Here is a 15,057-nt window from a genome sequence, read left to right on the forward strand (position 1 = left end):
GAAAAAGGGAGCCCCGGGGAATTGGGGGTCTCTTAAAGAATGGGGGTCCGGGGGGGTCTGGGGTCCGGGGAAATTTGGGGTCCCTGGGGGTCTCACAGGGACTGGGGGTCCCAGGGGGTCTCAGGAGGGAAAGCAGCGCCGGGAGAGGGGGAATTGGGGGGAAGGGGGTCCCTGGAGCCACCAGGGCACAGGGGCTCAGGGTGCGGGGCTCGGGGGGTCCTGGGGGGCACCGGGGGGTCTCTGAAGGGACGGGGGTCCTGGGGGGGGTCAGGACGGGATGGGGGTCGTGGGGGGCACCGGGGGTCCCTGAAGGGATGGGGAGACACCGGGGATCCCGGAAGGGGGTCCTAGGGAACACAGGGGGTCTCTGAAGGGATGAGGGTCCTGGGGGAGGGGGGGGTCCGGACGGGATGGGGGTCCTGGGGGGACACCGGGGGTCCCGGAAGAGGGGAGTCCCGGGGAGGAATGTCCCACCCGGGGGGACAGGGGAGCCGGGGGTCCCGGTTGGGAGCGGGGGGCGGGCTCGGGGGTCCCGGTAGGAGCAGGGGGCGGGCTCGGGGGTCCCGGGCTCACCTTGGGCGGGCGGGGGGCGCGCACCAGGTGGTAACAGGCGGCCAGGCCGCTGATGCCGCCGCCCAGGACGGCCACGGTGGGCGGCATGAGGGGACCTGGGGCGGGCAGGGGTCAGAGGGGCCGCCGGGAGCGCCCAGAGACCCCCGAGACCCCCCGGGGCCGCCCCTCACCTGTCCCGGACCGCCCCTCACCTGTCCCGCGTCCGCCGCGCTGGCCACGCCCCTTCCCGCCGCTTATCAGGGCAAGGGGCGGGGCTTAGTGGAGACCGACCAATGGGAAGGCGCGATGCGTTGATGGACAGCGCGCTGTGGCGGGAGATAGCGCCCTGCGGCGATAAGCCACGCCCATCACGTTATCAGCCAATCAGCAGGCATGCCACACCCCCTTCGTGACCACGCCCCTTGTTGATCAATGAACGCAGCCCCGCCCATGCCCATAAGCCACGCCTTCAGCCACGCCACGCCCACTATTGGCTGTCAATCACACCCCCCGCCCCTCACCCAAGGCCACGCCCCCTCCACGCCAACCCCGCCCCCCCACGCCCCAAAACTTGGCGATTTTTGGGTTTTTTTTAATAAATTTATTCACAAAACCCCCCGGGGCCGCGCGGGCTGCGGCCGCACCCCCCCGCACCCCCTTCTGCCGCGGGGGGCCCGGGGGTCCGGGAGCTGTCCCGGGGGTGTCCCGGGGGGTCCCGGGGGGTCCCGGGGGTGTCCCGGGGGGTCCCGGGGGGCGCTCTCAGGCTCTGCGGCCGGGGGGCTCCTCCAGCTCGTAGAACAGCACGTAGCCCTCGCTGGACGGCACCTGGTTCTCGCTGATGGGCGAGACCCTGCGGGGACAGCCCTCAGCACCCGCCGGGGGGCTCGGGGGGCGCCCCCCGAGGGGGGCACGGGGCGGGGGGCTCGGGTCGGGGGCAGCACTGACCGGGAGTCGTTGTAGACGCGCCAGCCGGCCGGGTCGCGGCAGAAGGCCGTGTAGTGCCCGTAGTGGACGCTGCCCGAGTGGTTGCACAGCGCGTACAGGCTGTACACGGGGCTGCCTGCGGCCGGGGGGCGTGGGCTCGGGTTGGGTGGGGTCCTGAGCCCCCCGCCCCTCCCAAACCCCCCATTCCCCTGCCCGGAGCCCCTCCTCACCCTGGTGGGGTCGGTCCTGAGCCCCCCGCCCCACCCAAACCCCCGATCCCCCCGCCCGGAGCCCCTCCTCACCCCGGTGGGGTCGGTCCTGAGCCCCCCGCCCCACCCAAACTCCCGATCCCCCCGCCCGGAGCCCCTCCTCACCCCGGTGGGGTCGGGTTGAGCGGGGTCCTGAGCTCCCCGCCCCACCCAAACCCCCGATCCCCCCGCCCAGAGCCCCTCCTCACCCCGGTGGGGTCGGTCCTGAGCCCCCCGCCCCACCCAAACCCCCAATTCCCCACCCGGAGCCCCTCCCCACCCGCAGCCCCTCCTCACCCGCCTTCTCACTGGCGAACTCCCGCAGGTTGAGCTGCTGCAGCGGGAAGTCCACGAAGACGGAGCATTTCTTGATGGAGTAGCGGGTGGTGGAGAACCGGTTCAGGTCTGCCGGGCGTTAAGGGAAAAGGGGGACGGAGGGGTGGCCCCTGTGCCCCCCAAACCCCCGGTAAAGCTTTGGGGGGCTCCTCCCAGGGGTTCTGGGGTGCCCCCCGTGCCGATTCCCAAAGGATACGGAGCACCAGGATGCGTGGGAAGCGCTGGATCGTCAGTTTCTTGGTGCTCCGCGTCCGCTGCCGGCACTTGTCACACACCTGGGGGGACAAGGGGACGCTCGGGGAGGGGCTGGGGGGCAAATGGGGGTCCGGGGAGGGGTCGCTGGGCGAGGGGAGGGGTCCATCCTCTCACCGGGGCGTTCTCCGAGTCCAGCTCCTCCTCCTTGGTGAAGAGGCTGAAGCAGTCGTGCAGCGAGACCTTCCCCCCGGCAAAGCTTTTCTGGGCCAGGGGGGAATTTGGGGGGTCAGGAGGGAGTTTGAGGGGTCAGGGGGGGAATTTGAGGGGGTTTTTGGGGTCGGGGGGAGCAGCAGCCCAGCCCTACCTTTGGGATGGGCAGCGAGAGGTCGCAGAACACCTCGAAGGTGGTGGAGCGGTAGCCGCAGGCCTGGCACTTGAGGCAGCTCTTCAACTGCCCCACAAAGAGATCTGGGGGGCACAGGGGGGCTCAGGGAGGGTTGGAGGGCACCCCCGCAGGTTTTGGGGTCCCGGGGAAGGGAGGGGACGCCCCCAATCCCAGCGCTCACCCACGATCTTGCTGTCCTCCCTCTCCAGGTAGCGCTTCCACATCTGGTTGGCGCGTTCGTCGTCGCTGCAGGGAGGGCGGTGACATCGGGGTGACATCGGGGTGACATCGGGGGTCACCTGTCCCCAAACCGGGGCTCCCCCTCCCCACCAGCCCTCCCCTGGCCTCACCTGAGCGTTTCGGGGTCCTCCGGGGCCGGGGCTCTCCGTGTGTCCGACAGGATGCTGGGCGTGCGCCGGCCCTTCCTGTTGATCTCCACGTGCAGCCGGTCCATGAAGAACTTGAGGAATTCCTGCGCGTCCTGCTGGCTGCGGGGACAACGGGGGGACACTCTGTGCCCACGCCTGGGACCTCAAGAGGGGTCCCCAAAAGGTGTTTTGTCTCACCTGTACCCCGTGAAGGAGGGGACGTATTTCTGGAACACGGCCTTGAAGCGGCCGGGGTTGACGGCCTCGGAGGAGTCGGGGTGCCACAGGGCGGCGATGACGTCGGCGAAGGCTGCGGGGACACCCGTGTCACTGTCACCTCCCCCCCAGGGGAGGGGTTATGTAACACCCCAGGGGGGCTGAGGGAGGGTCTGGGGGGCTGCCCCACCTTCGGTGAGCTCCTGGGGGGCGCGGGGGCCGGGGGGCTGCTCCTGCTGGAAGTCCCGGCGCAGGCAGTAGTCCGCAGGGGTTTGGTGCTGCTCAGGCACTGCAGCACCGCGTTCATGAAGCACTGCAGGGGACAACGGGGACAATCCTGGGGCCTGGCAGGGACCTGGGGGACCCTCGGGGTGTCCCCGTGGGGCTGTGGGGGTCCCCAGTGGGGTGGGACAGCCACAAAGAGCCCTGGGGGACACTGAGGTGACACCAAGGGACCCTTTAAGGATATCAAAGGGACTTCAGATCCTTCCTACAGGCCAGGACAGGGGGACAGGAGGGTTGGTGACCATGGGGACAGTGCTGGGGGAGCTCTGGGAATGTGACATCCCAGCAGGACAGGACCACAGCCACCGAGCCTGGGGGACCCCGGGGTGACCCCAAACCCCTCCTACACCCCAGGACAGAGGGACAGGAGGATTGGGGACCGTGGGGACAGGGCTGTGGGGCTGAGAAAGCTCTGGGAATGTGACATCCCAGCAGGACAGGACCACAGCCACCGAGCCTGGAGGACCCCAAGGTGACCCCGAGGTGACCACAAGGGGACCCGAAATCACTCCTGCACCCCAGGACAGAGGGACAGGAAGGTTGGAGACCATGGGGACAGTGCCGAGGGAGCTCTGATAATGTGACATCGCAGCAGGACAGCAGTACGGGACCACCCCCACTGAGCCTGGAGGACCCCGGGGTGACCCCAAACCCCTCCTGCACCCCAGGACAGAGGGACAGGAAGGTTGGGGACCATGGGGACGGGGCTGTGGGAGCTCTAGGAATGTGACATCCCAGCAGGACGGGAGGACAGGACCACAACCACCGAGCCAGGAGGACCCCAGGATGACCCCAACCCCTCCCTCACCCCAGGACAAACACCCAGCCCCCCCGGCTCCCCATGCCACTCACGGTGTTGCCCAGGTTCCTGAGGCCCACGTGTCCCGAGCCCAGCAGCAGCGTGTGGTGGCTCTGCGGGGACAGCGAGGGGCACGCCGTGAGCCGCGCCCCGGCCGCCCCGTCCCCCCGGGGGTCCCCCGGCGCCGCCTTCACCTCCCCGGTGACCAGCAGCAGCCCCATCACCGCCGTGTGCACCACGGACTCGGAGATGTCGGCGGCGCGGCCCTGCGGCTCCCGCCGGGTCACCAGCGAGCGGTGCAGCTTTCGGGGCAGCTCCACCAGCGTGGCTCCCTGCAGCCCGGGCATGGTGGCGGCGGTGACAGGGAGCCCCGGGGCGCGGTGCTGGCCCGCCGAGGGGAGCGGCGTGTCCCCTCCTCCCGCTCAGCTCATTAGCTGATCCGATTCCCCCGCTATTCTGGGCCGCGCGGGAGGCTCATCCCGGGGGGATTAATTAGCCCGAGCTGTCCCGGGGGACGGGCACGGCTCGGAGGGCGCAAGGTAAACACCCCCCTCCCCAAATAAACCCGCTCCGTGATTGAAATCCCGGGGTTGGGGGGCTCGGCGGGGCGGCGGGACCCCCGGGGGCGGCGCGGGGGACACGCCGAGGGGGGACAGGGCGGTGGGGCCGCGTCCCCCCGGGATCGGGGGGATTACGAGCCCCCCACACGTGGCCGGGCAGGTGCGGGACGGGGCGGGGGGGGCGGATGCGGAAACGGGGAGGGCAGCGGGCACTGCGGTGTCACACCGGTCACCCGTGGGCACTGCGGTGTCACACCGGTCACCCGTGGGCACTGCGGTGTCACACCGGTCACCCACGGCCACCCCGGAGCCGGGCAGGGGACAGGAGCGGTCACTGCCAGAGCCAGGGGATGGCAGCGGCCCCCCCAGAGCCGCGGGGGTCCCCAAAACAGGACCGGAGCGGGGACAGGTGAGAGCGACGCCACCGCTGTGACACCCTGGGGATGTCACCGACCTGAGAGCGGGGACAGCGCGGGGGGCGCGACACGGCCCCAGAGCTGGGGACAGACTGGGGGGCTCAAAATGTCCCTGAGGATGGGGACACTGTGGGGACCTCAACATGTCCCCAAAGCAGGGGACAGCCTGGGGGGCTCAACAGCCTGGGGGGCTCAGACCGTCCCCAAAGGTGGGGACACTGTGGGGGATGTGAAACCAAAGGTGGGGACAGCCTGGGGGTCTCAAAACGTCCCCAAAGCTGGGGACAGACTGAGGGGCTCAGCAGCCTGGGGGGGCTCAAAATGTCCCTGAGGATGGGGACACTGTGGGGGTCTCAAAACTCCCCAAAGGTGGGGATACTCTGGGGGTCACAAAATGTCCCCAAAGGTAGGGACAGCCTAGGGGTCACAAAATGTCCTGAGACTGGGGACAGCCTGGGAGTCTCAAATTGTCCCCAAAGCTGGGGACACTGTGGGGGATGTGAAACGTCCCCAAAGCTGGGGACAGCCTGGGGGTATCAAAATGTCCCTGAGGCTGGGGATGCTGCAGGGGTCATGAAACTGGCACAAAGCTGGGGACACTGGGGCTCTCAACATGTCCCTGAGGCTGGGGACACTGTGGGGGATTTGGAATGTCCCCAAAGCTGGGGACAGTCTGGAGGGTCTCAAAATGTCCCCAAAGGCAGGGACACTGTGGGAATCTCAAACTGTCCCCAAAGCTGGGGACACTCTGGGGGTCGCAAAACGTTCTGAGACTGGGGACAGCCTGGGGGTCTCAAACCATCCCCAAAGGCGGGGACACTGCGGGGCTCTCAAGCTGTCCCCAGTCCGGGCACACTGGGGGCTCCCAGCCCACGCCAGGCCGGGGACACCGCGGGCCCTGGTCCCCCTCCCGGCCGCCCCCCGAGGCTCTTACGGCCGCCTTGTCCTCGTTGCGGGCGGGCGCGGGGCTGGCGGGGCCGTAGGGCGGCTCGGCGTGGCGGGCGCGGGGCCCGGCCTCGGGGCGCACGGAGAGCAGCGGGGCCGCGCCTTTGCCGTCGGGCGAGCCCACGGCCACCCTGCGCAGCGAGGAGCTCCTGCGGAGCGCCAGCGCGCCCAGCGGGTGCCCGCAGTCCCTGAGCACCAGCCGGCTCAGCGCCACCGCCACGTCCTCGGCCCGGCTGGGGACACCGCCGACACCGCCGCCGCCGCCTCCCTGGCTCAGGTCCCCGATGCTGATGGACTTGGAGCGGGCCAAGTTGCTCCGGCGCCGCTCGGCCGCGCTGGGCAGCGAGAAGGAGGCGCTGCCGGGCACCTGCGGGGCTCCCCCGGGCACCCGCACGCCGTGGTCGGCTTTCAGCGGGCCCCGGCGGCCCCCCGGCCCGCGGGGAGCGGGGTCTCCGCGCTTGGCCGCCCGGCCCCGCTCCAGCTCCAGCTTCTTGGCGCGGGGGTCTTCGTGCGGCGGCGGCGGCGGCCGCGGGGGCAGCAGGCGCAGTTTGGGGGCCGGGGAGAGCCCGTTGGGGGCCGCATGGCGCTCCTGGCTCAGCGCTCGGTGCCCGCTGGGCAGGCGGGAGCCCGCCCGGGGCTGCGCGGTCACCACGGCGCCGGGGTCCCGGGAGCGGCCCAGGCGGTGCTCCGAGGCCTGGGGCATGGCGGGGCCTGCAGGGACAGCGACAGGGCTGTGACAGGGGGGACAGGGCCGGCAGGGACGGGGGGGTGACAAAAGGGGACAGAGAAATGGCACCCACCTGCTCACAGCCCCCTGCGCCCGGCGGCCGGACACAGCGTCCCGTCGGCGGGGGCCCTGCGGGGCGGGGACACGGTCACCGGGGGGCCCCGGAGCTGGGGGGACCCAAAGCCTGGGGGGGTCCCCAAAGCCTCAGGGGGACCCCCAAAGTCTGGGGGGGAGCCCAAAGCCTCGAGGAGGCCCCAAAGCCTGGGGGGGGACCCCAAAGCCTCGGGGGGACCCCAGAGCCTCGGGGGATCCCCAAAGCCTGGGGGGGAGCCCAAAGCCTCGAGGAGGCCCCAAAGCCTGGGGGGGGACCCCAAAGCCTCGGGGGGACACGGTCACCGGGGGTCCCCAGAGCCTGGAGGGTCCCCAAAGCCTGGGGGACACGGTGTTACCGGGGGTCCCCGGAGCCTGGGGGGGACCCCAAAGCCTGGGGGACACGGTCACCGGGAGTCCCCAGAGCCTCGGGGGGTCCCCAGAGCCTCGGGGGACCCCAAAACCTCGAGGAGACCCCAAAGTCTCGGGGAAACCCCAAAGCCTCGGGGGGTCCCCAAAGCCTCGGGGGTCCCCCAAAGCCTCGAGGAGATCCCAAAGCCTCGGAGAGACCCCAGAGCCTCGAGAGGACACCAAAGCCTTGGGGGGACCTCAAAGCCTGGGGAGTCTCCAGAGCCTGGGGGGACCCCAAAGCCCCGGGAGAACCCCAAAGCCTCAGAGAGACCCCAAAAACGGGGGGACCCCAAAACCTCGGGGGGTCCCCAGAGCCTCGGGGGGACCCCCCAGCTGCAGTCCGGTGAGTCAGGGGGGGTCGGGATCACCGGGAGCTGTGTCCCCCCGGCCCCGGGCGGAGGTGAGGGGTGGTCGCGGAGCAGCCCCGGCTCGGGGCGGGGGGCGCGGCGGGAGCCCCGAGCCTTTGGCCGGGGAGGGCCCGGCGGGGCCGCTGGAAAAGCCCCCCCACCCCGGCCCGAGACCCCCGGGCTCGGCCCCTCCGCCATTCCCGGTGCCGCCCCCCGGGCCGCGCCCCCCGCCCCAAAAGGGGATTCCCGCAGTCCCCCAAAACCCCTCCCGGGCCCCCCATCACCCCCAGCCCTGCGGCCCCGCCCCCTCCCCGGGCCCGCGGTCCCTCACGGGGGGTGTCCCCTGTCCCCCTCCCCGCTATCCCGGGGCCCTGTCCCGCCCCCCGCCCGGTATCCCGAGACCCCTCGGGCCGTTCCCGGTGCCCCCCCCCTCCATCACCCCGGTACCCCCCGGGGCCCTGTCCCGCCCCCCTGCCCGGTGTCCCAGGGCCCCCCGGAGCCATTCCCGGTGCCCCCCCCATCACCCCGGTACCTCCCGGGGCCCTGTCCCGCCCCCCGCCCGGTATCCCGGGACCCCTCGGGCCGTTCCCGGTGCTCCCCCCATCACCCCGGTACCCCCCGCCCCCCGGGGCCCGGTCCCGCACCGCCCGCCCGGCCGCGGGGCTCCCCTCGGGGGGGGTGTCCGCTATCCCCGAGCCCCCCCGGCCCCAACCGCCGCCCCCTCGGGCCCCCCCGGCCCCCGTCGCGGCCGCCCCGCGGTCCCCCCGCACCTCCCGCGGGCCGCCATGGCAACAACTCCCGCCGCACCCGCCGCCATCTTTGGTCCTCCCTCACGCCGCCCCGCCCCCGGCGGCCTCGCCGCCCGCTCTGCGCATGCGCCGCCCCGCCAGGCCACGCCCCCCCGCGCCGAGCGTCGCCATGGAAACCGCGCGGCGTCTTAAAGGGGCCGCGCCCCGTTTCGAGGCTGAGGGGGAGAAATCCTTGTCTGTGCCAACCCCAAAATAATAACCCGGGACTAAATCGGGGTTTGAATGTTTATTGGGGAGCAGCAGCGAAGCGGTGGGGAGGGGTAAGAGCAGCTGGGAGGGGAATGGGGTGGAGGGGTGGTCCCCCACACACACAAAGTCCCCCCAGAGTTGGTCACTTGTCCTTGTGCTGGATGAGGCCTTTGGAGATGAGGTCCGGGATCTCCACGGCCAGCCAGGGAGCGAGCTGTGGGGACAGGGGTCACTGCTGAGGGACACCCCTGGGACGTGTCACACCCCCCTCAGTGTCACAGCACACCCTCCACGGGTGTCACACCCCCTCAGTGTCACACCAAAAGGTGACAATCCCCCCTTGGTGTCGCACTCGCTCAGTGTCACACTCCCCCAATGGGTGACAGTCCCCCCTCAGTGTCACACCCCACCAAAAGGTGACAATCCCCGCTTGGTGTCACACCCTCTCCGTGTCACACTCCCCCAATGGGTGACAGTCCCCCCTTCAGTGTCACAGCCCCAAAAAGGCGACAATCTCCCCTTGGTGTCACATTCCCTCAGGGTGACAGTCCCCCCCCTCAGTGTCACACCCCACCAGTGACAGCCCCCCCTCAATGTCACACTCCCCAGTGGGTGACAGCCCCCCAGTGTCACCTCCAAAATGGGGGGGTGACAGCCCCTCCCTCAGTGGCACATCTTCCCAATGGGTGACAATCACGCCTTGGTGTCACCCCCCAAAAAAAGTGACAGCCCCCCCTCAGTGTCACACTCCCCAATGGGTGCCACACCCCCCAATGGGTGCCAATCCCCCCTTGGTGTCACACTCCCCCAGGGTGACAGTCCGCACTCGGTGTCACACCCCCCAGTGGGTGACCATCCCTCCTTGGTGTCACACTCCCCCAGTGAGTGACACCCTCCCTCCCCCCAGAGTGTCCCACTCCCTGTACGGGTGACACCCCCACACTGTCACACCCCCCAATGGGTGACCTCCCTGTGTGTCCCCACAGTGTCACCTCTCCCCAGTGTCCCCCCGCAGGTGACAACATGCCCTGAGTGTCACCCCTCACTCACACAGGTGACACCTCCCTGGCACTGTCACCCCTCACAGGTGACACTCTCTCAAATGTCACCCTTCACAGGTGATAACACCTCCCTAATGTCACCCTTCACTCACACAGGTGACACCTCCCCAATGTTATCCCTCATAGGTGACACCCACCTAAACGTCACCCCTCACAGGTGTCACCCCCCGTCAGTGTTACCCCTCACTCACACAGGTGACACCCGCCTGGCACTGTCACCCCTCACTCAAGTGACACCCCCTGAGTGTCACCTCCTCACTCACATGGGTGACACCCCCCCTGGCACTGTCACCCCTCACAGGTGACACTCCGCCAGATGTCACCCCTCACCTCCCCAGTGTCCCCCCTCATACAAGTGACAACACCCCCCAGTGTCACCCCTCACTCACCCCCAGGGCCATCAGGTGTGCCAGCCCGAATTTGGGGACGTTCCTGGCCCACAGGGGTTTGAAGTGGTCACTGAGGCAGATCTTGCCCCCGCTGTGGGGAGAGGGACCCGTCAGACCCGCCTGAGACGCCCGGGAACACCCTGAACCCACCCAGGACCCCCGCAGTGACGCCTGGAACCCCCCTGGGACCCCCAGGACCCCCACAGTGACCCCAGGATCCCCCTGAGACCCTCAGAACCTCCCTGAGCCCCCTGGAATCCCCACAATGACCCCCAGAACCCCCCCAGTGACCCCCCTGAGACCCCTGGGACACCCTGAGCTTCCCAGGGCCCCCCCAGTGACCCCCAAGACCCCCTCAGTAACGCCCAGGACCCCCCCCCCGAGCCCCTCCAGGATGCCCCTCAGTGACCCTGGGACCCCCCTGAGCACCTTGGGACCCCCACAGTGACCCCCAGGACCCTGACAGTGATCCCCGCGACCCCCTTAGCCCACCAGGACCCCCCTGAGCCTCCCAGGACACCCACAGTGACCCCGGGACCCTTCCCAGTGACCCCATAACTCCCCTGAGCTCCCCAGGACCCTCCGGAGCCCCCTGGGAACCCCCTGAGCCCCTCAAGTCTACCTGGGACCCCCCTGAACCCCCCGGGACCCCCACAATGACTCCCAGTGACCCCCAGGACTCCCCTGAGCCCCTTTTGGGCAGGAGGGACCCCTCAGCCCCCACCCTGGGACCACCCAGGACTCTCCCCCCCCGCCCCGACCCCCCAGGTCTGGGATCCCCCCCAGACCCCACCTCAGGCCCCCCCAAGCCCCCCAAGACCCCTCCCCAAGAGTTCCTAGGCCCAGGACCCTCCCCCGACTCCCTCATCCCCAGGACCCCCCAAGCCCCAGGACCCCCTCAAGACACCCCCCAAACTCCCAACCCCCACCAAGCCTCAAAACCCTCCCCAGAGCCCCCCGAAGACTCCTCCAACCCCTCCCTCAGGACCCTCCAATGCCCCCAAAGCCCCCTCAGCACCATGACCCCCCCCCAGGACCCCCCCAACCCCACAATGCTCCCCAAGACCTCTCAAACTCCCTTTCCAAACCCACCCCCAGGCCCAGGACTCCCCAGCCCCAAAACCCTCCCCAAGCCCCCTCCCCAGACACGCCACTCCCCAGGATCCCCCACAGCATTAGCCCCCCACCAAACTCTCCCTAGGACCCCCCCAGCCCCAAGACCACCCCCAGGACCTGTCCCAGCCCCAAAACCCTCCCCAACCCCTCCCTCAGGCCCCCCAAAGCCCCCCAAAGCTCCCCCAGCCCCAGGAAGTCCCCCAAACCCTCCCCAAGACCCTTCCCCAGGACCTCCTTCCAGCTCCAGGACCCTCCCCAGGACCTCCTCAGCCCCACCCCCCCCCCCCACGACCCTCCCCAGGACACCCCCTCAGCCCCAGGACCCCCAAAACCCTCCCCAGGACCCCCCCTAAGACCCTTCAAACTCCCCTTCCAACCCCCGCCCCAGCCCCAGCCCCCCTTCAGGCCCTCCCCAGCACCCCCTCCCCAGCTCCAGGACCCTCCCCCAGCCTCAAACCCCTCCCCAACCCCCAAGTCCCCTGAAGCCCCCCCAGCCCCAGGCCCCTCCAGGACCCTCCCCAGCCCCAAAACCCCCCAGGCCTCCCAAAAACCCACCCCAGGACCCCCAAAATCCTCCCCAAGACCCCTCCCCAGGACCCCCCCCAGCCCCAGGCTCCGTCCAAGACCCCCTCAAACTTCTCTTCCAACCCCCCCCAGCCCCAGGACCCTCCCCAGGACCCAAAATCCCCCCCAAAGCCCCCCGAAGCCCCCAGACCCACCGGTACATCTTGGCAGTTTTCCCGTCCAGCTCGGGGATGGCGATCTCGGGGGCGGTGCCCGGGTACGTCACCGGGATCTGGGGGGGCCGGGGGGGTCAGCGCCCTCCGGGACCCCCCCTGAGCCCCCCTGAGCCCCCCAAAGCCCCCTCCTCACCTCGAACTCGATGTTGAACTCGTACTTGAGCAGCTCGTGGATGTACCAGCACCTGCCCGTCCACCTGCGGCACGGCCGGGGGGGCACGGTGAAGGGACCCCCCCCAAAACAGCTCAGTGCCCCCCGAGACCCCCTCAGTGAGGGGACCCCCCCCCCCCAAAAACACCTCAGTGCCCCCAGGACACCCCCAAAACACCTCAGTGCGCCCTGGGACCCCCTCAGTGAGGGGGCCCCTCCCAGGACACCCCCAGGCCCCTCAGATCCCCCAAAACACCTCAGCAACCCCCCAGACCCCCCCAAAATACCTCAAACCCCCCAAAAATACCTCAGGAACCCCCCAGACCCCCCCCCAAAATAGCTCAACTCCCCCAAAAACACCTCAGCACCCCTCAGGACCCCCCAAGACACCTCAGGACCCCCTCAAGATCCCCCTGGGACCCCTCAAAACACTTTTGCACCCCATGGGACCTCCTAAGACACCTTAGCACCCCCCGGGACCCCCCCAAACACATCAGCGCCCCCTGGGACCCCTCTGGGGCCCCCCAAAACACCTCATCACCCCCCCGGGACCCCCTTGGGATCCCCCAAAACACCTCAGGACCCCCTCAGGAGTCCCCCCAAGCCTGTCAGACCCCCCCAGAACACCTCAGCACCCCCCCAAGGAACCCCCAATTTCCCTCAGACTCCCAGAAACACCCCCAAGACCCGCCCCCAATCACATCCCGGGACCCCCTCCTGCCCCCCTCAGTCCCGGGACCCCACCCCAGTCATTGGATCATTGGAGCAGCCCCGGGGGGTCTCAATCTCACGGACCCCCCTCAAAATCAGTCCCATGGTGTGGGCGGGGGCACCCCCGAGTGACGCCCCCAGTCCCAGGGGGGGGGGTGGCACAATCCTGGGGACCCCCCCTAAATCCTGGGAATGGGGGTCCCGGTGTGACCCTGGGGGGGTCCTGGTGACCTGAGGGTCCCGGTGTGAGCCCAGGGGGGTCCTGGGGGGTTTTGGGGTGACCCTTGGGGGGGTCCTGGTGACCTGAGGGTCCTGGTGTGAGCGCAGGGTGGGGGTCTCAGTGTGACCTGGGGGTCTTGTTGGGGGCCCTGGGTGTGACCTGGGAGGGTCTCGGCGGGGTTTTGGTGTGACCCAATGTACCCTGGAGGGGTCCCAGTGACCTGAGGGTCTCAGTGTGATCCCTGGGGGTCTCAGTGAGACCTGGGGGTCCTGGTGTGATCCTGGGGGGCTGGGGGGGTCCGGGAGGGTTTTGGTCTGACCATGGGGGTCCCAGTGTGACCCGGGGGGGGTGCAGGGGGGTCTCGGGGTGACCCCAGTGTGACCCAGTGGGGTCTCAGTGTGACCTGGGGGTCCCAGTGCAATCCTGGGGGAGGGGTCTCAGTGTGACCCAGGGGTCCTGGTGTGATCCCGGGGGGCTCCCAGTGAGATCCGAGGGTCCCGGTGTGAGGTCAAGGGGGCTCTGGTGTGAGCGGGGGGGTCCCGGGGGAGTTTTGGTCTGACCCTGGGGGTCCCAGTGCAAGCCTGAGGGGGGTCCCGGTGTGACCCAGGGCGGGGGGGTCTTAGTGTGACCCGGTGTTACCCAGGGGTGTCCCGGGGGTCCCGGTGTGACCCCAGTGTGACCGGGGGAGTCCTGGGGGGGTCCCGGTGTGACCCCAATGTGACCGGGGGAGTCCTGGGGGGGTCCCGGTGTGACCCCAATGTGACCGGGGGAGTCCCGGGGGTCCCGGTGTGACCCCAATGTGACCGGGGGAGTCCCGGGGGTCCCGGTGTGACCCCAATGTGACCCGGGGGTCCCGGAGCCCCTCCGCACTCACCGGGTGCCCTCGGGGTTGGACTCCAGGCGGAACCAGTCGGTGTCGGCCCGTTTGTTGTTCTCCACGTACTGCGGGGGGACACCGGGGTCACCGGGGGGTCACCGGGGAGACACCGAGGGGTCATTGGGGGGACTACCGGGGGCTTAACGGGGGGGGGTCACAGGGGGGTCACCGGGGTGGGAGAGACCGGGGGGGTTACAGGGAAGGGGGACACCGGAAGGGACACCGGGAGGCCACCGGGGGCACACCAAGGGGGAGTCATCAGGGGGACACCGGTGGGGTCACCAGGGGGTTACAGGGGTGGGGGACACCGGAGGGGACAGGCAGGGGGATGGGCTGGGGGTGGGGGCAGTACCGGGACAAGGGCATCGGGAAGGGTTTGGGGGATACCGGGAGGGATCGAGGGACACCGGGGACACACCGGGGTGGCAGTACCGGGAAGGGGACACCGGGAGGGATTCGGGGTACAACGAGGGGGGACACCGGGGAATACCGGGGGACACCGGCAGGGACCGGGACACACCTGGGAGGATAACGGGGAACACCGGGGGGGATCGAGGGGGGACACCGGGGACACCGGGCAGAATTTGGGAACGATGCCGGGGGGGACGGGGGGGACACCCGGCGGGGACACCGGGAGGGCCACCGGGGTGAGGGAAACGGGGACACCGGGAGAGGCGACACCAGGGGGATGGATACGGAGCGGACATAGCCTAGGATGGGGAGAGGAGCGACACCGCCACGCAAAAACCGGGAGAGATCGCGCACACCGGGGGAACCGTGTGAGGGGAGAACACCTCCGGGGCGCCGCGGACACACCTGTATGAGCGCGCGGTACTCCTCCCGCAGGCGCTCGGCCCAGCCGTCACGGTCCCGAGGCCCCGCCGGCGCCCGCAGCAGCGGCAGCTCGGCCACGGCCCGTCGGGCCGCCGCCTCCGCCATGGCCGGGCCCCGCCATGCCGCCCCGCCGGAAGTGACGTGGCACCGCCGCCC

The 15,057-nt window shown here is 69.9% G+C and overlaps 3 protein-coding genes across 3 annotated transcripts in view; all 3 read right to left on the reverse strand.

The window, feature by feature from the left end:
• PPOX (protoporphyrinogen oxidase) overlaps window positions 1-660 on the reverse strand; it is a gene marked incomplete at its 5' end in the record, with an annotated part of 10,133 nt that extends 9,473 nt beyond the window's left edge. Inside the window, one exon of the mRNA XM_083878850.1 lies at window positions 574-660. Within this exon, the coding sequence (XP_083734976.1) occupies window positions 574-660 (87 nt within the window). The remainder of the gene's footprint in view (window positions 1-573) is intronic.
• Window positions 661-1,180: 520 nt separating this feature from the next.
• On the reverse strand, window positions 1,181-8,639 carry USP21 (ubiquitin specific peptidase 21). Its single transcript, XM_083879083.1, is given in 15 exon segments — window positions 1,181-1,402; window positions 1,498-1,612; window positions 2,022-2,129; window positions 2,257-2,335; window positions 2,430-2,516; window positions 2,620-2,723; window positions 2,822-2,886; window positions 2,991-3,128; window positions 3,207-3,318; window positions 3,415-3,489; window positions 3,492-3,537; window positions 4,362-4,421; window positions 6,219-6,940; window positions 7,030-7,085; window positions 8,575-8,639. Coding segments are annotated over 13 exon segments (1,794 nt in total). The 5' UTR covers window positions 6,933-6,940; window positions 7,030-7,085; window positions 8,575-8,639; the 3' UTR covers window positions 1,181-1,311.
• A 185-nt stretch (window positions 8,640-8,824) lies between these two features.
• UFC1 (ubiquitin-fold modifier conjugating enzyme 1) lies at window positions 8,825-15,022 on the reverse strand. The gene is made up of 6 exons (XM_083879130.1): window positions 14,884-15,022; window positions 14,065-14,132; window positions 12,242-12,305; window positions 12,088-12,164; window positions 10,253-10,343; window positions 8,825-9,016 (listed from the first exon to the last, which is right to left on the reverse strand). Exons 1-6 carry the CDS (start codon window positions 15,004-15,006, stop codon window positions 8,945-8,947), a joined length of 495 nt encoding a protein of 164 aa, XP_083735256.1. The 5' UTR covers window positions 15,007-15,022; the 3' UTR covers window positions 8,825-8,944.
• Window positions 15,023-15,057: the final 35 nt, after the last annotated feature.

Source organism: Zosterops lateralis, assembly GCF_965231275.1.
Source record: "Zosterops lateralis genome assembly, chromosome: 27".
NCBI lineage: Eukaryota > Metazoa > Chordata > Aves > Passeriformes > Zosteropidae > Zosterops > Zosterops lateralis.